This window comes from Lissotriton vulgaris, chromosome 5, assembly GCF_964263255.1.
Source record: "Lissotriton vulgaris chromosome 5, aLisVul1.2, whole genome shotgun sequence".
In the NCBI taxonomy this organism is placed as follows: domain Eukaryota; kingdom Metazoa; phylum Chordata; class Amphibia; order Caudata; family Salamandridae; genus Lissotriton; species Lissotriton vulgaris.
Window position 1 is genome coordinate 370,999,152 of NC_141693.1, and position 22,262 is coordinate 371,021,413.

Sequence of the window (22,262 nt, forward strand, 5' to 3'; positions counted from 1 at the left end):
CTCGATGTCCTCTCGAAGCAAAGTTATCGGTACCGAACGAAACTATACCGACGCTGTCGAAAGCCTTTTGGCTTTGTAGAAAGTTTTCCTAACTTGAGCTAAGATAGTAACATCCGAACCCAATGGCGGAAAAAAACAATCTGAGGATGGAGGGGATGCCCATGCGCACTGTAGTCCAGGGGAGGAGTCACCTATCTCGTGATACTTCGAAGACTCTTCCAGGACAACAATGTGCAATCATCCGGACCCAACACTAGGCGGCAATCTATGCACAGATATGAATTCAGCGGCCCACATGCCTCGAACATATATCTGTACACCCACCAAACTGTTAAATAAATGTCCTACATTTTCACTGTAGAACAAGACACCAAGACAACTATTGCATTGTTTGAAATTAGTTAGGTAACTTGTAAACACTATACTTGTGCAATCTGATTACCTTATCAAACTTTTAAAAACTTGCACTGCTTTGAAATGTTGCGAATATGTGATTGCAATTCTATAACTTGTACTTACAATATATTAGGAAAAGTGAATCTGTGCTTTAATGGGTCTTCGAGCAAAGAAGGACCGCAGTTGCATTTCCTTAAGGTTAGGGTCCCTGCTGCTAAGGCATATTTTTTCATAATATAAAACCAACTGAAATGTTTTCCAATGATGAACATTCTTATACAGGATCACAAAATGTATATGCCAGTGTGGACCAATGCCATGGAAGATAATTAAGTTGAACAATGGTAAAAACACCCATACACGCCTTAGGTCATGTTTTTCCCCTTCTAATCCAAGGAGTCGTCAAGAAAACAACACTTTGGCTTGAACATGAAAGTCAGGTGGCATTAAAGCACTATTCTAGAGCGCTGTAACAAAGCTGCCAACAAGTACAGAGATGGTCCCATGTACGCCAAAGCATGAAGCACTATAAATATTGTTGTAAATAATCACTTTATATTGATGATCACAGGGGTGTGGAGTTTTATAAATGATGTACTTCTCCAAGGGGCAGGATGCTTCAGAAATCTATTTACCATGTCAAATAAGTAAATACGTTTGTACCTTTTGTTGTGATGTAGCGAGGTGACAACTTTTGGCAGTGATCTCAATATTGTAGAGTTCCAAAAGCAGGTATGCTTATATTAGGGCTCATAATATATCAGGGTTTATATTCCAGAAGGGGTGAAATTTTACCACCTTTCCTCAAATCTACCCATAGGGCTTGTAGAAGGTGAGCAGCATTAGTTGTAAGGTTGGAATGCCCTGTGGGGTGTACTCCCATAAGCTAACATTTATTAGTAACGATCAACTCCTTTCCAACCTCTTCATATATATACTTGAAATTGTTGGTAAATTAGTTGTGACAAGGGCAGGAGTAAACGTTTATGAAGATTCAAAAACTGGGGTGTAGGTAAAGTGAATTTGCAATCACCCAGCATATTTTCAAATAGGCATGAGTATATTTGCTTGTGTGAAAATACAAACGTTTAATAAGAGTTTAGTTTCCAGGCCTACTTCTACGAACTGATGTGAACTCATGAAAGACGTAAATCAGCATCAATGCAAAGACATATACTTGCTAGTGCACTTTAAGAATATGTAACCTAATTTCATCATCTTCATATTATTCATAATGATTTTACACTAATTCATCTTTAATAATCTTTTAAAATATTGTCATGCATCAACACAATTGACAAAATGACTACTCCGAGAAATGGTATTTACAGTTGCAAAGTAGTTTAGCAAAACACTTTTTAGAAGAGATTCAAGTTGCAAAAGTGCATTTTTCATTCAATGGTCCTTCATTGAGCTGCCCACTTCCACATACTTGCTTCAAAAGTTAATTCCCTGACCCTTTCATAGTCCTGCCAAGTCATATTTACATCAACTTACCTGGCTCAGTAGCTCCTCCCTGCAACCTTCAATGGTCCTGCACAGGCTGCTTTTCTTGGGTTTCTCATCGTCAGACGCCTTCCCGTCACAAATGGTGACCTTGCTTTTGTCAGCAGGGGAGGCAGTGGAATGTCGGAGAGCACTCTCAGGGGCTCTTGACTCTGTCTGAAATGCAGATTCTTTCATTGTGGAGCTCAAGCCACTACTTGGGGTTCTCTTCACAAGAGCCTTAAGAAACAAAGGCAACTTTTAATGATGTAGAAATTGACCTTAGGTAGGTGTCAAAACTCTCAAGAACACCACATCACACCAACAAAGGATATTCGCAAAAGCACATACACCAGACAGTAATGAGTAAGTTACTTACCTTCGATAACGATATATCTGTAAGAAACATAGGTTAGTTATAGATTCCTTACCTAAAAACAATTATCCCCAGGCGTCAGACTGGATCTGGAAAGTGTTTTTGTCAGAGGTACCTCTGCACGTCGGAAGGTAGCGTCGGTCGGCTCCGCGATCGTCGTCAGGAGGATGTCGCCGCAGCTACTTAGACGCCGCCCTCGTGAGCTGACATCAGTTCTGTACACAGCTTTCCGTACCACAAAAGCAGAGCCATGCAAAACAATGACCATTGGTGCACAAATCTAGGGCCCTGAAAGGATGTCCTTAATCCTAGAAATCAGTTCGCAGAACGGGGAGGATGGGTGGGACGTTAATGAACCTATCACTAACTAATGTCTCTTACAGATATATCGTTACACAAGTAGTAACTTGTGCATCTGAAAGAGACACGTTAGTGATAGATTCCTTACCTTAGAATAGATTCCCCAGCAATACCAACCCCAGGGGTGGGTCTGCGAACCAAGATCACCCCAGAAAGTCCTGGAGAAAAGAACGGCTAAAGAAGCAGTCTCTCCGGACTTGGCTGTCCAGGCAGTAGTGTTTGGTGAACGTGTGCAGTGATGTCCATGTGGCTGCCTAACCGATGTCATTTAGAGGCACTCCTCTTCCCAAGGCAGTAGTGGCTGCCATCGCCCTGGTGGAGTGAGCTTGCAGCCCCACTGGAGGCTCCTTTTTAGAGAGAGTAGCAAGCCTTAATGCACAAGATAAAGTTACTACTTGTGTAACAATATATCTGTAAGAGACATTAGTCAGTGATAGATTCCTCACCTTAGAATATCCCCAGGCGTCAGACTGGATCTAGAAAGTTTTGCTAGCAGTACCCCTGCGCGTCAGTAGGTGGCTGCCTGCGGCTCCGCGTCCGTCGCTGGCGTCATAAGCGCCGAGATGACGTCACGGAGATTACTTAGGCGCCACCCATGCGCGCTGACGTCAGTTATGTACACTACTTTCTGCGCCTGGAACGCACAGCCAGGCAAGAAACTGACCACTGGTGCAAAGAAACTAGGGCCCTGAAAGGGGATGACCTTAACCCTAGAAATCAGTTCGCTGAACGGGAAGGACGGGTGGGGCGGTAAGGCATCTATCACTAACTAATGTCTCTTACAGATATATTGTTACACAAGTAGTAACTTTTGCATCTGAAAGACACGGTAGTGATAGATTCCTTACCTTAGAATAGATACCCCAGCAATACCAACCCCGGTGGTGGGTCTACGAACAAGATTACACCAGAAAGACACGGAGAACAGAACGGCCAAATAAGCTGTCTCCCTGGACTTGACGCACAAGTTACTTACCTTCGGTAACAATATATCTGTAAGAAGGAATATGCTACTTACCAGTATGCATCTGTTCTTGGCATGTAGGGCTGCTGACATTCATATCTGTTCATAGATCGCCGCCTTTGTTGCGTCCGGATGATTGCACATTGTTGTCCTGGAAGAGTCTTCGAAGTATCACAAGATAGGTGGCTCCTCCCCCGGACTACAGTGCGCATGGGCATCCTCTCCATCCTCAGATTGTTTTTCGCCATTGTGGCAGGGATGGAGTATGATACAGTAAGTGATGTCCATGCTAGAGATTAATTCTGAGTGCTACAGCTGCGACAGGCACCGGGGAGGAGGGAGGGCGATATGAATGAAAACGTAGTATGGGGTAACACAGTATCCCTCAGAAACTGGGCAGTACTATTTGATATAAACAATGGTTCCGTCTGGTAATATAAATTTCAGCTAAGAAACAAATCTTTCAACAAACATATGCTTTATTAATCAACATATCATGTGTTTCTATCAAGAGAGATTCATCAAATGCAAAACCAACCAAAAGAATAAGGGTCATGAACAGTTTTAATCACTGTATTTCTTCAATTCAACGTTCATATTTTACATGTGATAGACCCTCTGTAAAATGCTTTGAAAATACAACAAGAGAAGCAATTAAAACTTCCTTTTGAACGGCGCAACAATATAAAAGGTGAATAGTGACATTTCGTGACTTTAGTGACATAAATAGTGCTCTATATACAATTGTGAAAAGGTAAAGGAAAAAGACAAAAATTATTGTGTCTCAAGGTCAGTTTCCAAATAGTGTCTCTTTAGTCAAGTAAGCCACCCTGATCGACTAGAATTACTTGACCCCAGTATACTGATCCTATGGGAATGATTCGTCGATGTTTCGACCCTGGTGACGCCTAAATTGTGGGTCTTTAACGGGTCTTCTTCAGGACGGGGGAAAGGAGGTGAAAATGGCACCTGATTCCTGTATTATTGGAAAAATTCTCCAAAAGGATCCTAATTCTTATCACGAGATTTAATCTCATGGGGCTGTCATCTCCAATGTTGTATTAGTTCATTACGTGGCTTGTATTACTTCAATACATCATGACCTGTAGTCCGCCCATCTAATTGGGGCAATCAATACATAGTAGTTCAAACAAATGAGGTGTGGATCGTTATAGTGCAGCCCATTATACAAAGGTCCTCACAGGGCCGACAAGCAGTCCCGATACCCGGCAAAGTACGAAGCGGCGATATATATCTGTAAGAAGGAATATGCTACTTACCAGTATGCTTCTGTTCTTGGCATGTAGGGCTGCTGACATTCATATCTGTGCATAGATCGCCGCCTAGTGTTGCGTCCGTATGATTGCACATTGATGTCCTGGAAGAGTCTTTGAAGCATCACGAGATAGGTGGCTCCTCCCCCGGAGTACAGTGCGCATGGGCATCCTCTCAATCCTCAGATTGTTTTTCGCCATTGTGGCAGGGAAGGAGTATGATACAGTAAGTGATGTCCATGCTAGAGATTAATTCTGAGTGCTACAGCTGCGACAGGCACCGGGGAGGAGGGAGGGCGATATGAATGTCAGCAGCCGTACATGCCAAGAACAGATGCATACTGGTAAGTAGCATATTCCGTTCGAGGCATGTGGGCTGCTGAATTCATATCTGTGCATAGAATGTGTAGCAGTTTCCCCCTTAGCGGTGGTTGCCCGTGCCAGCTGCAGCAGTCTGAAAAACAGTCTTGAGTACAGCCTGTCTTACAGCTGCTTGCTGTTTGGAGTGTACATCTACGCAGTAGTTTTTGGTAAATGTATGTATGGTAGTCCATGTGGCTGCTCTACATATGTCTTCTAGAGGAATGTTTCCCAGGAAAGCCATGGATGCCCCTAACTTGCGTGTTGAATGCGCTCTTGGGGGAACTGTTAATGTGCGTTTAGCTTTCTGGTAACAAATTTGTATGCACTTAACAATCCATCTGGCTATACCTGATTTGGAAATGGGGTTGCCTTTGTGCTGTGGCGAAAAGGCAACAAACAGTTGCTTAGTTTTCCTGAACGGTTTTGTCCTGTCTATATAGTACAGCTCTTTTAACGTCTACGGTATGTAGAGCTCTTTCTGCCACTGAATCTGGATTTGGGAAGAACACTGGCAGTTCTATAGTTTGATTGATGTGAAACTGGGATACCACCTTTGGCATAAATTTTGGGTTTGTACGTAGCACTACCCTATTTGTGTGTATTTGTATGAATGGCTCCTGAATAGTTAGGGCTTGCAGCTCACTAACTCTTCTAAGTGATGTAATTGCCACTAAAAAAGCCACTTTCCATGTTAGGAATTGTATCCCACACGAGTGTAGAGGTTCAAAAGGTGGTCCCATCAGTCTGGTTAGAACTACGTTCAGGTTCCAGACAGGTGAAGGTGGGTGTCTTGGAGAAATCACCCGCTTGAGTCCCTCCATGAAAGCCTTAATAGCAGGTACTCTGAAGAGTGAAAGGTGCTGCCTGTTCTGAAGATAAGCTGCCACCGCATCTAAATGTATACATATGGAACTGTAGGCTAGATTGCATCTGTGTAAATGTAACAGGTAACATATGATGTTTTGAGTCGACGCATCTAGCGGATTTATGTCATTATTGTTACAATAGATGACAAATCGTTTCCACTTCGCCGCATAGCATGCTCTGGTTGTAGGTCTTCTTGCCTCTTTGATAATATTCATACATTCAGGAGGCAAGTTCAGGTGACCAAACTATGACTTCAGGAGCCAGATCGCAAGGTTCAACTGTTGCGGACTTGGGTGCTGAATGCCACCATGGCTCTGCGTTAAAAGACTGGGTGTTAGCCGCAGCCTTTGATGAGGCACCACGGAAAGTTCTAGGAACGTGGTGTACCATGGTTGCCTCGCCCACGTTGGAGCAACTAGGATGAGTGTCATTGAGTGTTGTCGCAGTTTGCGTGCCACTAGTGGTACGAGCGGGGCTGGGGGAAAAGCGTACGCAAACCTGCCTGACCAGTTCACCCATATCGCATTGCCCTGCGACTGCGGATGTGGAAACCTGGCGGCGAAGCTTTGGCATTTTGCGTTTTCCCTTGAGGCGAACAGGTCTATATCTGGGTGACCCCACTGCTGGAAGTACGGTTGAAGCACTGAGGGATGTATCTCCCACTCATGCATCTGGTGGCTGTGTCTGCTGAGCAGATCCGCCATCTGGTTGTCCCTGCCTGGGAGGTGTTCCACCATGAGGAATATGTTTCTCTGAATGGCCCACTTCCACATGCTTTGCGCTAGATGTGACAACTGTGGAGAGTGTGTCCCTCCCTGCTTCTGTATGTAGTACATGGCAGTCATGTTGTCCGTCCGGATCAACACGACTTTGTTGCACAAATGTACCTTGAATGCCTTCATCGCCATAAAGATTGCCATCCGTTCCAGCAGGTTGATGTGCATCCTCTTTTGCGGAGTCGTCCATAGTCCCTGTACTGAGTAATGGAGAACATGCGCTCCCCATCCCAGGAGAGATGCGTCCGTCGTAAGCACTATTTGTGGTACAGGCTCTTGGAACGGTCGTCCCCTGCAAAGGTTTTGTCTGTTCCAACCAATGCAGACCGGTCACCAACACTAGGTCTTTTAATTGTCCTTGAGCCTGGTTCCACTGCTGTGCTAAGCACTCCTGAAGCGGACGCATGTGTAGTCTCTCGTGAGGGACTATGAAGATGCAGGAGGCCATCATGCCTATCAACTGCATAAACACCCGTGCTGGGAGCGAGTGTTGGGGTCTGAATCTCTGAATCTGCGATTGAATGCTGTTGATTCTTGCTGAGTTTGGCTGTGCCTTTGCTGCCAGAGTGTCTATTGTCGCCCCCAGGTACTGTTGTACGTGGGCGGGTTGGAGATGAGACTTTGTGTAGTTTAATGAGAACCCGAGGCTGTGTATGAGGTGAATAGTGCGGGACATGTGGCTGGCACATTGCTGAGCTGACTATGCTTGGATAAGCCAGTCGTCCAGATAAGGGTAGACGTGAATATGGTTTCTCCGTAGGTGCGCAACTACTGTCGCTAGGCACTTGGTAAACACCCTGGGAGCTGTTGTCACCCCGAAAGGCAGGACCTTGAACTCGTAGTGCTGATCCTGTATGGTAAACCTGAGATACTTCCTGTGTGCTGGATGTATTGGTATGTGGAAATATGCGTCCTTTAGGTCTAGTGTTGCAAGGAAATCTCCCTGACTGAGCAATGGTAGAACCTGCTGTAAAGTGAGCATGTGAAAATGTTCTGACAAGATGTAATGGTTTAGGGGCCTGAGGTCCAGTATTGGCCTGAGAGACCTGTCCTTTTTGGGGATTAAGAAGTACAGCGAGTACACCCCTGTACCCTGTTCCTGTATAGGGATGAGTTCTACAGCCCCTTGTTGCAGCATGCTGAGGACTTCTTGCTGCAATAAGTGTATGTGCTCTGCGGACATAGGACGGTGTTTTGGGGGTATATTGGGTGGAGTGGAGGTTAGCTCTAGACAATAGCCGTACTGAATAAGTTGTCTCACCCACCTGTCATTGGTAATGCTTTCCCAGACTGGCAGGAACTGTTGTAATCGTCCCCTGACCGCTGTTATATGGTCCGGAGCAGTGACAAGGCGTCACTGTTCAGTATTGGCGGAGGATCTGGTTTTGTTATTCCCCAGTCTTCTGCCCTTGCTGCTGTTGCCACGGTATCCACCTCTATTGTTCTTATTATAGGTGGTCTGCGTGCTCCCTTTATTGTATGGAGTCTGCTGGGATGCCTGACCTCGTGTAGCTCCTCTGTTACCGGAGCAACGAAAGGAGCCTCCTCTGAATTGTTGTGACGGCAAGGCACCCATAGACTTGGCTGTCTCTGTGTCTTTTTTAATCTTCTCTAAGATTGTGTCCACATCAGGACCAAATAAAAAAATCAGGGTTCACAGGCTGATTTAATAATGTGGTTTGAATCTCAGGTTTGAACCCAGAGATACGCAACCAAGCATGTCTCCTGAGCAGGACACTTGTGTTGATGGCCCTGGCTGCGGTGTCTGCTGCGTCGAGCGCAACTTAATGGATGCGTTGGATATGAGTTTTCCCTTTTGTATCAGTGTTTCTGCTCCCTCCTTTTAGACATCAGGCAAATGTTGTAGCAGTTGCTCTAGTGTGTCATAATGCGCCCTATCGTATCTGGCTAATAGGGCCTGTGTATTAGAAATTCTCCAGATATTAGCTGCTTGAGCAGCTACCCTTTTCCCAGAAGCTTCTAATATCTTAGACTCGTTGTCTGGAGGAGGAGCATCACCAGTAGTCTGTGAGTTGGCACGCTTACGAGCATTTGATACCACCAAAGAGTCCAATGGCAGCTGTCCCTTAATATATGTAGGGTCCACAGGCGCCGGACTTTATTTTCTTTCAATTCTGGGGTTAACAACCCTTGCTCCTGTGGTTTCCTTGAAAATGTCTCCTGCGTGTTTAAGGACACCTTTCAACATTGGAAAAGTCTTGACTCATTTCTCTGAAGTGGAAAAAGTGTCAAACAGGAAGTCCTCTTCAATTGGGACAGCATGCATTTCTACATCATGATTCTGTGCTGCCCTTTCTATTAATGAGTTAAACGCCGCTGTATCTTCTGTTGGCGAAGTTTTGACAGGATAAGATGGAGTGTCAGGTATAGTTTGTGACTCCCCCGGGTCAACCGGGTCTGTCTTGGCTGGAGTCTGGTCATCCTGATCAGTGTCCGCAGGGTAATTATATTGTTCATCATAGTCATACCCCATATCCTCATTAGTGCGTGTGGGTGAGTATGCAGAAGTGTCCTGGTCATGGTACCGTACAGTCTCAAAAAGGACAGGCGATGTGGAAGAATCCCTTTTCTTTTTGAGTGGAATTTTATATGATTCAAGAGGATTTTCTGACCTGATCTTCCTTTGATAGATCGTAAGTCTGCCAGATTCGGAGTCGGTATGTAGTTTCGACTGCTCATCATAGGAGGGCTCTTGGTACACAATGTCCTCTTTTGGAGGATGACTCCTCTTTCCTATCGACACAGTCTTGGGTGCTTCGACCCCGGTTTTTGGATCGAGCGCCTTAGGGCGTGCAGTCGGGCGGGAGCAGTCCGAATTTTATCGGTGACATAGTGTCTTTAGACAGACTGACCTTTTTTGGGGCCGTCGTCGATATAGGTTCGACCGACTTTGCCTTTTCGCCAATATGTTTTTGGCCTTGCGTCGACTTCGGTGCTTGTGGCGTTGGAGGCACACTCTTTTGCCTCGATTAGACGTACTCCTTCGAGGCGCATTTTGATTTCGACTCGAGGCCTTTGACGAGCTGTGGCCTGTCGACTCGTTGCTTCGGATCGAGAACCTTCTGAGACTCGAGTCCCTTGTTTGTGCCGCTGTCCGTCGACGTCTACCTCGACGGTTCGATGTGCTTGAGTTTAGCGAAGGACTTCAGCGCACCAATCTTTAGTTCGACATCCTTTAGTTTCGACCCTGCGGGGTCGTTGACACTCTTTTTCTTAGTCGGATCCGATAGATTCGAACTCTTCGATCCGAAGACTGTCTTCAGCTGTTTCGGTTTCGTTTTTGCCTCAATGGCTTTCGGTTTCGCTTTAGGTAGTTCGACCGATGGCTCGTGTGATATATTCTTAGCCGGGCCGAGACGCGGGGCTATAGAATGTTCGACATGATCTTGGCTAAGGCCCTCTGGCAATGCCTCGACCTGAGCCCTTGGAAGTCTTTCAGTGTCTGTTTCGAGCCCAGTACCCACTGTTGGGCCTGGTTCATCGCTCGAGTCATCATCGACAGCTCCAATGGGGGATACGTCGTCCCTTACCTAGACGACGTTTTCATCCTCAACATTCTCTTTGTCGTCTTCATAATAGTTGGAGTCATGCTCCGAACCTGGATCCGACTGCTGTTCTGAATCCTCAGTGTCGACGACCTCATCATCTTCTTCATCGAAGATATTCACCTGTTCGGGCGCTGGCTTCGTCATAGTTTGCCTTGCGGCGCGTCGGAGCCGAAGCGTCTTCTTCTACCTGAATACAGCACAAGCTAGACAGTTGTCCTCATTGAGCTCTGGTGATAAGCACTTATTGCACACCGGGTGTACATCGATGTGCGGGTACTTAGAGTTACAAAGGGGGCATCGTTTGAACGGGCTCCGTTCCATCGACGATCGGGCCTCTGGTGTCGAAAAGGCCACACGGCTCTTTTCGACGTCCTGCTCGAAAAGAACTGGAACAAAGAACTCGGCACCAATCGAAAGAACAATACAGACGACCCCGAAGGCCTTTTGGTCTTTAGCAAGTTTCCGAACTTGAGTAAAGAAAATTACATCCGAACCCAATGGCGGAAAAAAACAATCTGAGGATGGAGAGGATGCCCATGCGCACTGTAGTCCGGGGGAGGAGCCACCTATCTCGTGATACTTCGAAGACTCTTCCAGGACAACAATGTGCAATCATCCGGACCCAACACTAGGCGGCGATCTATGCACAGATATGAATTCAGCAGCCCACATTATTATTATTATTATTGCATTTCTTATATAGCGCCAGAATCGACCCCAGAAGGGGTATCTCCGCGCTTGCCTTGGGAACCCGTCCTGGTTTTTCCCTGTGAGATAGCCCCTACAGGGCATCTCCAAGGTGAAAGCCAGGCATCCCGCCGCGGGGGGCCGTTGTGGAGATTAAGCAAGCTTAATGCCCAGAGTTGCATAGTGTGAATCCATGATTAGGTCAGGCACCGAAGCGAGAATTATCGAGTCCGAGGACATTTGAGCTCAACACCCTGCCGCGTCGGGAATCGAACCCTGGTCCTGCAGACTGGATCTGGAAAGTTTTGCGTAGCAGTACCCCTGCGCATCAGTAGGCGTCTGAGGCTCCCCGTCCGGCGTTGTTATCGCCGGGATTTCGTCGGAGCACTTAGACGCCACCCTGGAGTGCTGATGTCAGTTCTTGTACATAACTTTCCACGCCAGTAACGCAGAGCCATGCCAGAGACCGACACTGGTGCCATGAAACTAGGGCACTAGATACCTTAACCCTAGATATCGGTTCGCAGAACGGGGAGGATGGGTGGGGCAGTAAGGAATCTAACACTAACTACTGTTCCTTACAGATATATCGTTACCGAAGGTAAGTAACTTGTGCATCTGAAAGAAACAGGTTAGTGTTAGATTCCTTATTTTAGAATAGATATCCAGCAATACCAACCACAGTGGTGGGTCTGCGAACCAAGATCACACCAAACACTCCTGGAGCACGGAACGGCCGAAAAAGCCATCTCTCCGGATTTGGCTATCCAGGCAGTAATTCCTAGCCAACGTGTGCAGCGAGGCCGACGTAGCTGCCTGACAGATGTCCTGCAAGGGGACTCCCCGACCCTGTGCAGTAATAGCCGCCGTGGCCCGAGTGGAATGGGCCCTCAGGCCAACAGGAGGCTCCTTTTTCGCCAAGGAGTAACAGACCTTGATGCACAACACGACACACCGAGAGATGGTCTGCTTGTGCACCGCCCGTCCCTTCTTAGCGCCCATGTAACCAACAAAGAGCTGGTCGTCCACCCGGAACTGGCGTGTGCGGTCTAGATAGAAGGAGAGTGCATGTTTTGGGTCCAGACGGGGAGCCTCTCTTCCTCTTTTGAGGGAGGCGGAGGCGGAGGCGGAAAGAAGGTGGGCAAGGTGATGGAGTGCCCGATATGAAAGGCTGTATCCACCTTGGCAGGAAAGAAGGACGAGTTCTCAAGACAACTTTTTCCGGATGGACAGAGAGGAAAGGAGGTTTAGAAAATAGAGCCTGGAGCTCACTCACTCTCCTGGCAAAGGTGACGGCAACCAGGAATGCAGACTTAAGAGTCAGAAGACGAAGAGGGCAATTGTGAAGTGGCTTGAAAGGAGCGCACATCCAATAGGTTAGAACAAGATTCAAGTCCCACTGAGGAATCACGAAAAGAACAGGAGGAAACATGTGTGTGATGCCTTTCAAGAACCTATTTACGACAGGAATGTGAAAGTCGTTAGAAGGAATGGAGCAGTCCAGAGGCTGTAGGATCGCTGGGACAACACTATCCTAACTTTAGGTAAGTAATAGGATGCCCACGGAATGCAGGTGCAGAGTGTGAACTCACACACGAGATGCGTAACAACGTCTATGGACAGTACAGTTCAAGTAAAAGGTGAGTACGGACAATCCTGACTAGTTAGGACTAAAACGACTGTGGAACTGGACACTAGGAGAGTCGGGTTCCGGCGTTGAAGTCTATGGAGCCTGAAAGAAAAGATGCTGCAGGCGACCAGGAGGAAGATGTCTGGTGTGATCCAAGGGTGGATCAGTGAAGAGGAGGACCTGAAAGCAGAGGGGACAATGTTCAAAGTCACTAGCCAGTGACTGGAGTGGAACCAGATGTCGTTGTCGCGATCAGGTGAAGTGTGGACGCTTGTCTCTGCAGCCACGTGGACCAGGAGGTGTCTTCGACGACCAGGATGGAGGCACGAGCTGTCCCACGCAGGCTCTCTCTGTTGGCGGTGTCGGATCAGGATTTGGAGACAACAGGCCTTGGCAAAGGCAACCCACGCGGTGAGTGGAAACGGTGTCTGGAGTGGACCAGGAGGATCCAGGATGCTTCTCCTTTGCAGGGAAGCAAGGGCCAGTCTGGAGCAACCAGACCAGCAGATTGGATTTCAAGGTTTCTTGTCTAGGAGGTCACTAGCCAGCCGGCAAGTGACCAGACAACGCGTCGAGCAGCAAACAGGCAGAAGGGCCCCACGCAGATCTCGTGGATGCTGGAGGGCTGGTCTTCGGTGTAGGAGCTGCTCGGGGCTGGGGCTTCTCAGTCCCCAAAGCACTTGGCAGAGGTTACCTCAGGAGCCGTGCTGCTTCTTCCAAGATGGCCGGTCCCACGTGTCTCGTCGCACCCACGGTGCTGTGCTGCAGATGTAGGTAGCGGTCGGAGGGGTCTGGGAATCCGGGTCTCGTCGGGCTCTGAAGTCTGGATCCTCGAGGGAAGACGACAAAGGGAAGCCGCTGGATGCTGATGTTGCCTGCTTGTGCAGGGTGGACACTCCTTGCCCACAAGGGAGATTTCTTCAGTCTTCTGTGTAGAAAGTCGAAGTCCAGAGTTTCTTCTAGTAGAGTTTCAGTTCAGGATTAATCTAATTTGGATGGGACCAGCTCCTACCTTTATCCTGCTAAAGGGGGCTGTACTACGACTAGGCCCCTCCTATGGGTGGGACCAGGAAGGGGGGTGGTTACATCCCCTATCCTTTGTCCGGTCTTGCGCCAGAGCTGGGGCTGGAGAGCCCCAGGAACTGGTTTGGACCGGTGTATCCACAGGGACACCTTGTGTGCCCCAGGCATGTCTCATTCCTTTCAGCCCTGTCCTACCCAATACACAAAATCCTGTCTGGGGTGGTGCTAGCACCTCCCAAGGCAGGAAACCCTTTGTCCAGGCCTCCCTCGCTGGAAGGACTCCCAGCAGCAGGAGGTCAGACTTGTGTCTGTGGTGGCATCATCCATTTTGTGATGTTGAGACTGGGGTTAACTTTAACCGGGGTTCACAGTTAGGTACATGTCGTGTCCCTCTAAAAGGGTGGAATGCTAACCCCGTCGCCAGAACTGGCGAGGGGGTAGTATTCCAATTCGTATGAAATCTTATTCGACATGTTTTGATAATGCTATGCCAAAGTTAGCAATAACCGCGAGGATTATAATATACTTAAGAATATATGGTATAGCGTTATCATGGAAACAGCTAAAGGACTTGGTTCTGAAAGCTGTAGACAGGCTCAGCTCATGCCAGAGCACTATCTCACATAATTCCAAGCACTCTGCCTCCAGGATTGTTAAGGCCTGCCATAGGAGTGACTTATAGGAGTATATGTGTCCATTTTAGGGTTAGATATAGGTATACTATATCTAAAGAAAAGGGTGATTACACCACCTTGCCCCAGCTGATTGATCAGCTAGTTGTGTCACATTTGGAGGGCCAGCCAGGGGTGGCATAATACATGCTACAGCCCCTGGTAGGCCTTGGGTTCACTTATGCCCTGGGTACCCATGGTACACTGTACAAGGACTTACAAGAGTGACCCAATACCAATTGGTAAATGCACCTAAGGTACATGAATGTCAATTTAGAGAGAGAACAACTAGGCTGTGGGTCTGATTAGCAGGCCCACAGCCAGGTAAAGTCGTAAACCAGTGAAGCAAAAAGCAAAAATCTGGGGTGACCATAGGATTGCAGACCCTACTCTCCTACACTCCCCACTGCCGAAAGAGGCCTTGCGCCAAGTCCGAGTTCAGACGCCATTCGTGATCCATCATGCACCGGCAGCTGAGTTTGTCCGCCATGGCATTCAGGAAACCTGCCAGGTGTTGAATCACCTGAGTAACGTCCTGGCGTTCCAGCCATTGCCAGAGGCGTAGAGCCTCCTGACATAGGGTGCACGACCCCACCCCGCCCTGTTTGTTGCAGGACCGTGTGTCGGTGTTGTCCGTGAACACCTGCACTACACTTCCCCGGACAGAGGGAAGGAATGCCTTCAGTGCAAGCCGGATGGCCCGCAGCTCCAGAAGGTTGAGGTGGAGCCAGAACTCCGCCAGAGACCAGAGGCCTTTGATCACCGCCTCTCCCATGTGGCTCCCCCAATCCCAGGAGGGCCGCATCCATCACTACTACGTGCTCCGGTTGGGGTAGAGAGAGGGATCTGCCGCTGACCCAATCGCCGTCTGTGAGCCACCACTGCAACGGTCACGCAGTGCCCTCCGAGATCCGGACGTGGTCGAACAGGCTGCCCTGATGCTGTGCCAACTGAAACTTCAGGTCCCACTGCAGAGCCTGCATCCGCCACCTGGCGTGATGCACCAGCAGGATGCAGGAGGCCATACCGCCCAGCAGCCGGACGGTCATCCTGACTGAAACCCGGGACAGAGGCAGAAAGATCGGAATTATAACCTGAATATCCCGGACTCGCTGTTTGGGAGGATAAACCCTAAAACAGCGTTGAATAGAGAACCGCCCGATGAAGGGGAGCTTCTGAGAGGGACTCAGGTGTGACTTTGGCACGTTGATGGAGAACCCCAGCAAATGCAGGAGGTTGGCTGTAGTCTGAAGGTGGTTGACTACCGCCTGGGGCGAGCCTGCCTTCAACAACCAGTCGTCAAGGTGAGGGAAGACTGACACCCCCGACTTGCTCAGGTGAGCTGCGACCACAGCCATCACCTTTGTGAACACCCGACGGGTGCTGGAAAGGCTGAAGGGGAGCACGGCAAACTGAAAATGCCCCTGGCCTACCGTGAACCGCAGGTAACGCCGTTGAGCCGGCAGGACGGGGACCAGTCTCCAAGGTCGAGGGAAGCCAGGACCCTAAGCCAGAGTCAGCATCTTGAATTTCTCCTTCCGGAGGAAGGGATTGACGTTCCGGAGGTCCAAGATGGGGGCGCAGGCCCCCCTTGTGCTTCTTGGGGACAAGAAAGTAGTGGGATTAACAACCACTCCCTATTTCCAGCCCGGGAACGCACTTGATGGCCCCCTTGGCCAAGAGGGCCTTGACTTCCTGCTGGAGAGGGACCAAGTGATGCCCCAACATGCGGTGGCACCGAGGTGGCATGGCTGGAGGGAAGGACTGAAAGGGAAGGGAGTAACCCCCGTGGATGATCTGCAACACCCACTTGTCCGATGTGATATTGCGCCAGTGGGGGAGGTGGTGGTGGATCCTGTCACCCACCGGCATGGGGTGCTCCACAAAGCTCGGATTAGGAAGGTTTGAGGTAGAAGCAGCGATGGCAGAGGTGGACTGACCCCCACGCTGATTCCCAGATCCGCCCCTGCGGAAACCGTGGCCGAGCTGAGGCTGGTTCTGCAAAGGCTTGCTGAAGGAATGTGCCTGAGCGCCCTTGCCATGGCCACGAAAGGAACGAAAACCTGGAGTGGCCGGGCTCTTTGCAGAAAGACCCAAAGACTGGGCCGTGGCCCACGAGTCCTTAAAACGCTCCAGTACACTGTCGGCCTTATCGCCCAACAGGCGAGTGCAATCAAAGGGCATGTCCATGAGTGAGTTCTGGACATCGAGCGAGAACCCAGTAGAATGCAGCCAGGCGTGGCGACGCAGCGCGGCAGTCGTAGAAATCGCCCTGCCCAACGAGTCCGCGGTGTCCAAACCACACCGAATGGCGAACTGAGCCGCATCCTTACCCTCAGCAACCGCTTGGGAAAGAACAACCTGAACCTCCTCAGAACACTATGGTAACACCTGAGCAACAGTATCCCACACCGCGTGGGAATAGCGGCCTAATAAACAGGCAGTGTTCACTGACCGCAGCCCCAAGCTGGCCGAAGAGAATAACCTCTTACCAAACTATTCCAGCTTCTTAGAGTCCTTATCCCGCGGAGCAGTGGGGAAGGCACTCTGCGACGTCGAGGCTTGGATGACCAGGCTCTCAGACGTCAGATGAGTGGTGAGAAAGATGGGGTCACCAGGCAATGGGCGGTGACACCAAGCAACATTCTTATCCACAGGGGCCCCCGTGGCCGGATGCGACCAAGGGCCCAACAGGACGTCGGTGAGGGTGTCATTGAAGGAAAGCAATGGCCCTGACGAAGTAGACGCCGTTCGGAGCACCTAGGTGAGGAGGTTAGTTTTGAGAGCCACCGTAGGAAGGTCGAGGTTAAGGACCTCAGCAGCCTAATGGAGCACTATCGAGTAGGAAACTACCTCCTCCATCGTAGGCGGAGGAGAGGCAAACCCTGGGTCAGCAGAGACATCTAGGTCACCTGCGTCCTCCAGATCGTCCACCCAATCCTGCTCGGAGTCACAGTGACGGGCAAGAGGGTCCTCGGACCCTCCCAATCATCCTCCACCTCCGTTGCAGGAGGAACCGGTCGAGGCGGGGGAGCCAGAGAAGGGACAAAAGGCGTCCGAAACGGGGCTGTGAATGGCACCTCCCGGTGTCGGGCCGGCACAGTGTCCCAATGCGGATCCCAGGCAGGAACTAAATGGTCCTGGAACCGGGGCAAGGGCGGAACGAACGGCACCCTCTGTGGCACCCGTGGCGGAGCCGAGGGCGGCGCTGGGGCTGGACCAGGGCGGCGGAGCCAATGGCGTAGGATCCTGTGGCGCCGAAGCTGGATCCGCCGGAGGACCAACAGGATCTGTAAACGGGACCGCAGGCCGAAAGTCACGCCAGGGGGAGCCCGAGGCCTTAAAAGTTGGTCCATGGTGACAAGAAGCTCTTGCACCTGTTCGGGAATCGCCGACGTACCAGTGTAAGGCGGGTAGGCCGTGGGACTCCCAGGCTTTAAGGGAGCCGCAGGGGCGGAACCCCTGTCCCCCTCGTCTGCATCCAAGTACTGACTGGGGGACGTCGGAGAGCGAACACACTTCTTCGACTTCTTTTATGTCGTCGCTTACCGGAATCAGAGGGCGAAGACATGGAGCCCGAGGAGCGACGACTGCTGTCCCGTGAGCGGTCCCGGGAGCAGTCCTTGGACCCAGAGCTACATCTGGACGAGTGCCGGGCCTCCAGCAGTTTCCTGGGCCACTCCCTCAAGGCCTTCGGGGCCATAGCTCGGCAGTCCCGGGAGTCGTGGGCGGTCTCCAGACAGAAGAGGCAAACAGCATGGGGGTCCGCCACTGATATTTTGCGACGGCAGGCCCCACAGGACTTAAACCCAGGCATCTCTATGTGCACCAGGAGAAAAAGGGGGAGACAAAAGTCTCAAAAAGTGACTAAGGTACGTGCTCTATCTGGATCAGCGCTTGCTGGCACGAAAAAAGAAAGAACTGACGTCAGCGCACATGGGTGGTGCCTAAGTAGTCTCTGTGACGTCATCTTGGCGCTTACGACGCCAGCAACAGATGCGGAGCCACAGGACGCCCCTTACTGACGGGCAGGGGTACTGCTAGCAAAACTTTCCAGATCCAGTCTGACGCCTGGGGATATTCTAAGGTAAGGTATCTATCACTAACGTGTCTCTTTCAGATACACAACACGACCCACCGCGAAATGGTGTGTTTGTGTACGGCCCAACCCTTCTTAGCACCCATGTAGCCAACAAACAGTTGATCATCCACTCGGAACTGTTTTGTGTGATCCAAATAGAAGGAAAGCAGACGTTTTGGGTCCAGACGGTGAAGCCTCTCTTCTTCCTTTGAATGATGCGGAAAGAAGGTTGGCAAAGTAATGGTCTGCCCTATGTGGAAGGCAGTGACCACCTTAGGAAGAAAGGATGGACGGGTCCTGAGAACAACCTTGTCTGGATGGACAGACAGGAATGGAGGTTTTGAGGAAAGAGCTTGGAGCTCTCTCACCCTTCTAGCAGAAGTGATGGCCACCAAGAAAGCAGTCTTAAGACATAAAAGAGGTAAAGGACAATTATGAAGTGGCTCAAAGGGAGCGCACATCAATTAAATCAGGACAAGACTCAAGTCCCACTGAGGCATACCGAATGGAATTGGAGGAAAAAGATGCGTTAAGCCTTTCAAGAAACGGTTAACTAACGGGGACCTGAAAGGAGAAGGCTGATCTGGCAGCCGGAGGAAAGCAGAGACGGCAGAAAGGTAGCCTTTGATAGTGCCCAGAGCCCTGCTGGGCTAAAGAGAGAAGAAAGAAAAGTACTGCAGAAAGGGGATCCACAGCCTTTGCTGTGCACGATGCCACAAACTTGTTCCACCTGCAGGTCCCACTGTAGAGCCCGCATATGCCACCTGGCATGATTGATCAGCAGGATGCAGGAGGCCATGAGGCCCAGCAGCCTCAGGGTCATTCTGACCGAAACCCGGGACAAGGGCTGAAAGATCGGAATCATAGCATGAATGTCCGGGACTCGCTGTTCGGGAGGATAGACCCGAAACTGTGCTGTGTCCAGAACCGCTCCAATGAAGAGGAAGTTCTAAGAGGCATTCAGGTGCGACTTTGGCAAATTGATGAAGAACCCCAGCAAATACAGGAGGTCGGCCGTAGTCTGGAGGTGGGAGACTACTGCCTGGGGCAATCCCGCCTTCAACAATATAGGGGAAGACCGAGACCCCTGATGTGCGCAGATGAGCTGCAACCACCGCCATCACTTTCGTGAACACCCGAGGGGCGCTGGTAAGGCAAAAGGAAAGCACAGTAAACTGGAAAAGCTTGTTGCCTACCGTGAACCGCAGGTAACACCGGTGGGCCAGCATGACGGGGATGTGAAAATAAGCATCCTGCAAGTCCAACGCTACCGTCCAGTCTTGTGGAGGACAGACAAGACCTGAGCTAGCATCACCATTTCAGAGGAAGCGATTGACATTCCTGAGGTCCAAGATAGGCCATTATCCTTCTTGGGATCCAGAAAGTAATGGGAGTAGCAACCACGACCTACTTCTGGGACAGGAACGCACTCGATGGCTCCCTTGGCCAAGAGAGCCGTAACTTCCTGTTGGAGAAGTGCCAGATGATCCTCTGACATGCGGTGGTAACCCCCAGAACCACAACGCTGGTTCCCACATCCCCGGCCGCGCGAATGTTGAGTACCTTGTTGCGGTCTGTGGCCCTGGGTGGGACGTAGCGGGGCACCCCATCCGTAGCCACGAAAGGGGTGAAAAGAAGACTGCACCGGACGGGAGGAGAGGCCCAAGGACTTGGCCATAGCCCGTGAGTCCTTATAGCGCTCTAGGTTGTTTTCTGCTTTGTCGTCAAAAAGGCGACAGCCATCAATGTGTTCTGGACATCCCTTGAAAAGTCACTGGACCTCATCCAGGCGTAGCGTCTGAGTGCTACCGACATTGAAATGGTCCTGCCCAGAGAGTCGGGGTGCCCAGTCCACAACAGATTTTAAACTTAGCTGTGTCTCTCCCTGCAGCGACAGCCTGAGACAGCACTGCCCAGGCCTTCTCCGGACACTGAGGCAGCACTTGCGCCACCGTATTCCACTCAGAGTGCAAATAATGGCCCAAGAGACATGCGGTGTGTACGGACCGCAGTCCTAAGTGGGTGGAAGAAAAAAAATTCTTGCCAAGATGGTCTAGCTTCTTGGATTCCCTTTCCGGTGGAGCGGTATGGAAGGTGCTTTTGGAGGTTGAAGCTTGGAACACCAAGCTCTCCGGGATGGGGTGTTGGGGGAGGAAAGTGGGATTGCCCGGAGCCGGGCGATCATCCTGTCCACAGGAGTCCCCATATTGGGCTTTGACCATGTGCCCAAAAGGACGTAAGTGAGGGCCTCATTGAACGGAACTAGGGGCTCCGAAGAGCTCGCCGTCTGTTGAAGCACCTCAGTCAGGTGGTTAGTGTAAGCAACTGGCATAATGAGCTTTCTGGTCTTCAGTAATAATTTCTACCCCTTTTCAATGTTTTCTCTTTTTTTCCACCAATGCGTCGCAGACACAAGCTCCAGCTTTATCTGGACCAAGTCAATAAAACGAGGCCCCGTCCTGTATACATTGCCTGTCCATTTGTTCTTGTAGCAACCTCATGTACAAACAGCAGTTCAGTATGAGAGGGACGCAACACTATCATTTCCATTAATGATTAGTATTTCTTACTGAAATGGACCTTCTTTGTGACAGAGAAGATCCCAGCTTGATCATCTTTGGCATTCTCATTTGTTGGATACACCTTGTAGATGGCTGTATTCAGGACTGCTCCCAAAAAAGTAATTGTTGTTAGTGGGAATACAGTAGATCTCTCTTTATGTGAAGGCACAGGTTCTTGAATAGTTTTAGGCATACATGTGTTGTATCCCTTGCAGCTCTGCAGGAGTGTGCTTTTATGAGCCATTCGTCTAAATACAGTCACACTCTATGTCCTCTCAGTCTGAGGCGAGCTGCTATTGGGACCATGCATTGGGTGAAAATTCTAGGGGCATATTTTACCCCAAATGGTAGTATTCTGGCTACCTTTAATATGCAATACTTTCTGTGCCTCACCTGAAGGGGAATGTAGAAATATGCATCCAGAAGATCTAACAAGGTCATGTGATCTTCCTTGTAGAAAGCGACGTGATCATTCGAAAGGATTGTGGGGAGATATTTGTTGAGCATCCTAAGATCTAACACTTGTCTCCATTTCCCATTCTTTTTCCTGAGGAAAACAAGTTGGAGTAGAAGCTTGTGTGTGCCCTTTTGAGGGACTTCTTCTAATGCTCTCTTGGAAATCAGAGACTGAATTTCCTGTTTTAACTGTCGAAGATGTTGATGTGTCCATCTGAGAGGCAGATAGTAGGGAGGTTTCTTGATAAACTCTAGGGTGTGACAATACAAAACTAGTTACTTCCCTGTACACTATGGTTCTCCAGTATTATCTTTCATAGATTCACATGCTTGTATCTTCCCCGTCGTCATGGTGGGAGTCTCCCGGTAAAAGAATAACCATAGCAGTAGAAGAAAAAACTGCCTGGAAACCATAGAGTAGTGAAACAATAGGCAACCTCTCCTCCTCATTAGGTGGCCCAAACTACAGCCAATCAGCTGCCAGCACCAGAATACACCATTCCCAGCAGAGCCACCATAACTCAGATTTCCAACAGCCCAAGAGTGAGCTTTGTAAGAAACCAGAGATAAAAGGTGGTCTACCTAGCAGAAACGAGGAGGTGGGCAGGCACATTTGAATCTATGAAAGATAATACTGGAGAACCATAGTGTACAGGTAAGTAACTAGTTTTTTCTCCAGTAATCAATCTTTCATAGATTCACATGCTTGTATCAGAATAGATA

General features: G+C 49.6%; 1 protein-coding gene across 14 annotated transcripts in view; it reads right to left on the bottom strand.

Moving 5' to 3' along the window:
- The window catches only part of UBR4 (ubiquitin protein ligase E3 component n-recognin 4), a 1,723,360-nt gene that overhangs the window by 1,234,196 nt on the left and 466,902 nt on the right, over nt 1-22,262 (bottom strand). For all 14 annotated transcript variants that reach the window (XM_086921716.1, XM_086921718.1, XM_086921717.1 and 11 more), the window contains exon 19: nt 1,894-2,121. In XM_086921716.1, the coding sequence (XP_086777842.1) occupies nt 1,894-2,121 (228 nt within the window). The remainder of the gene's footprint in view (nt 1-1,893; nt 2,122-22,262) is intronic.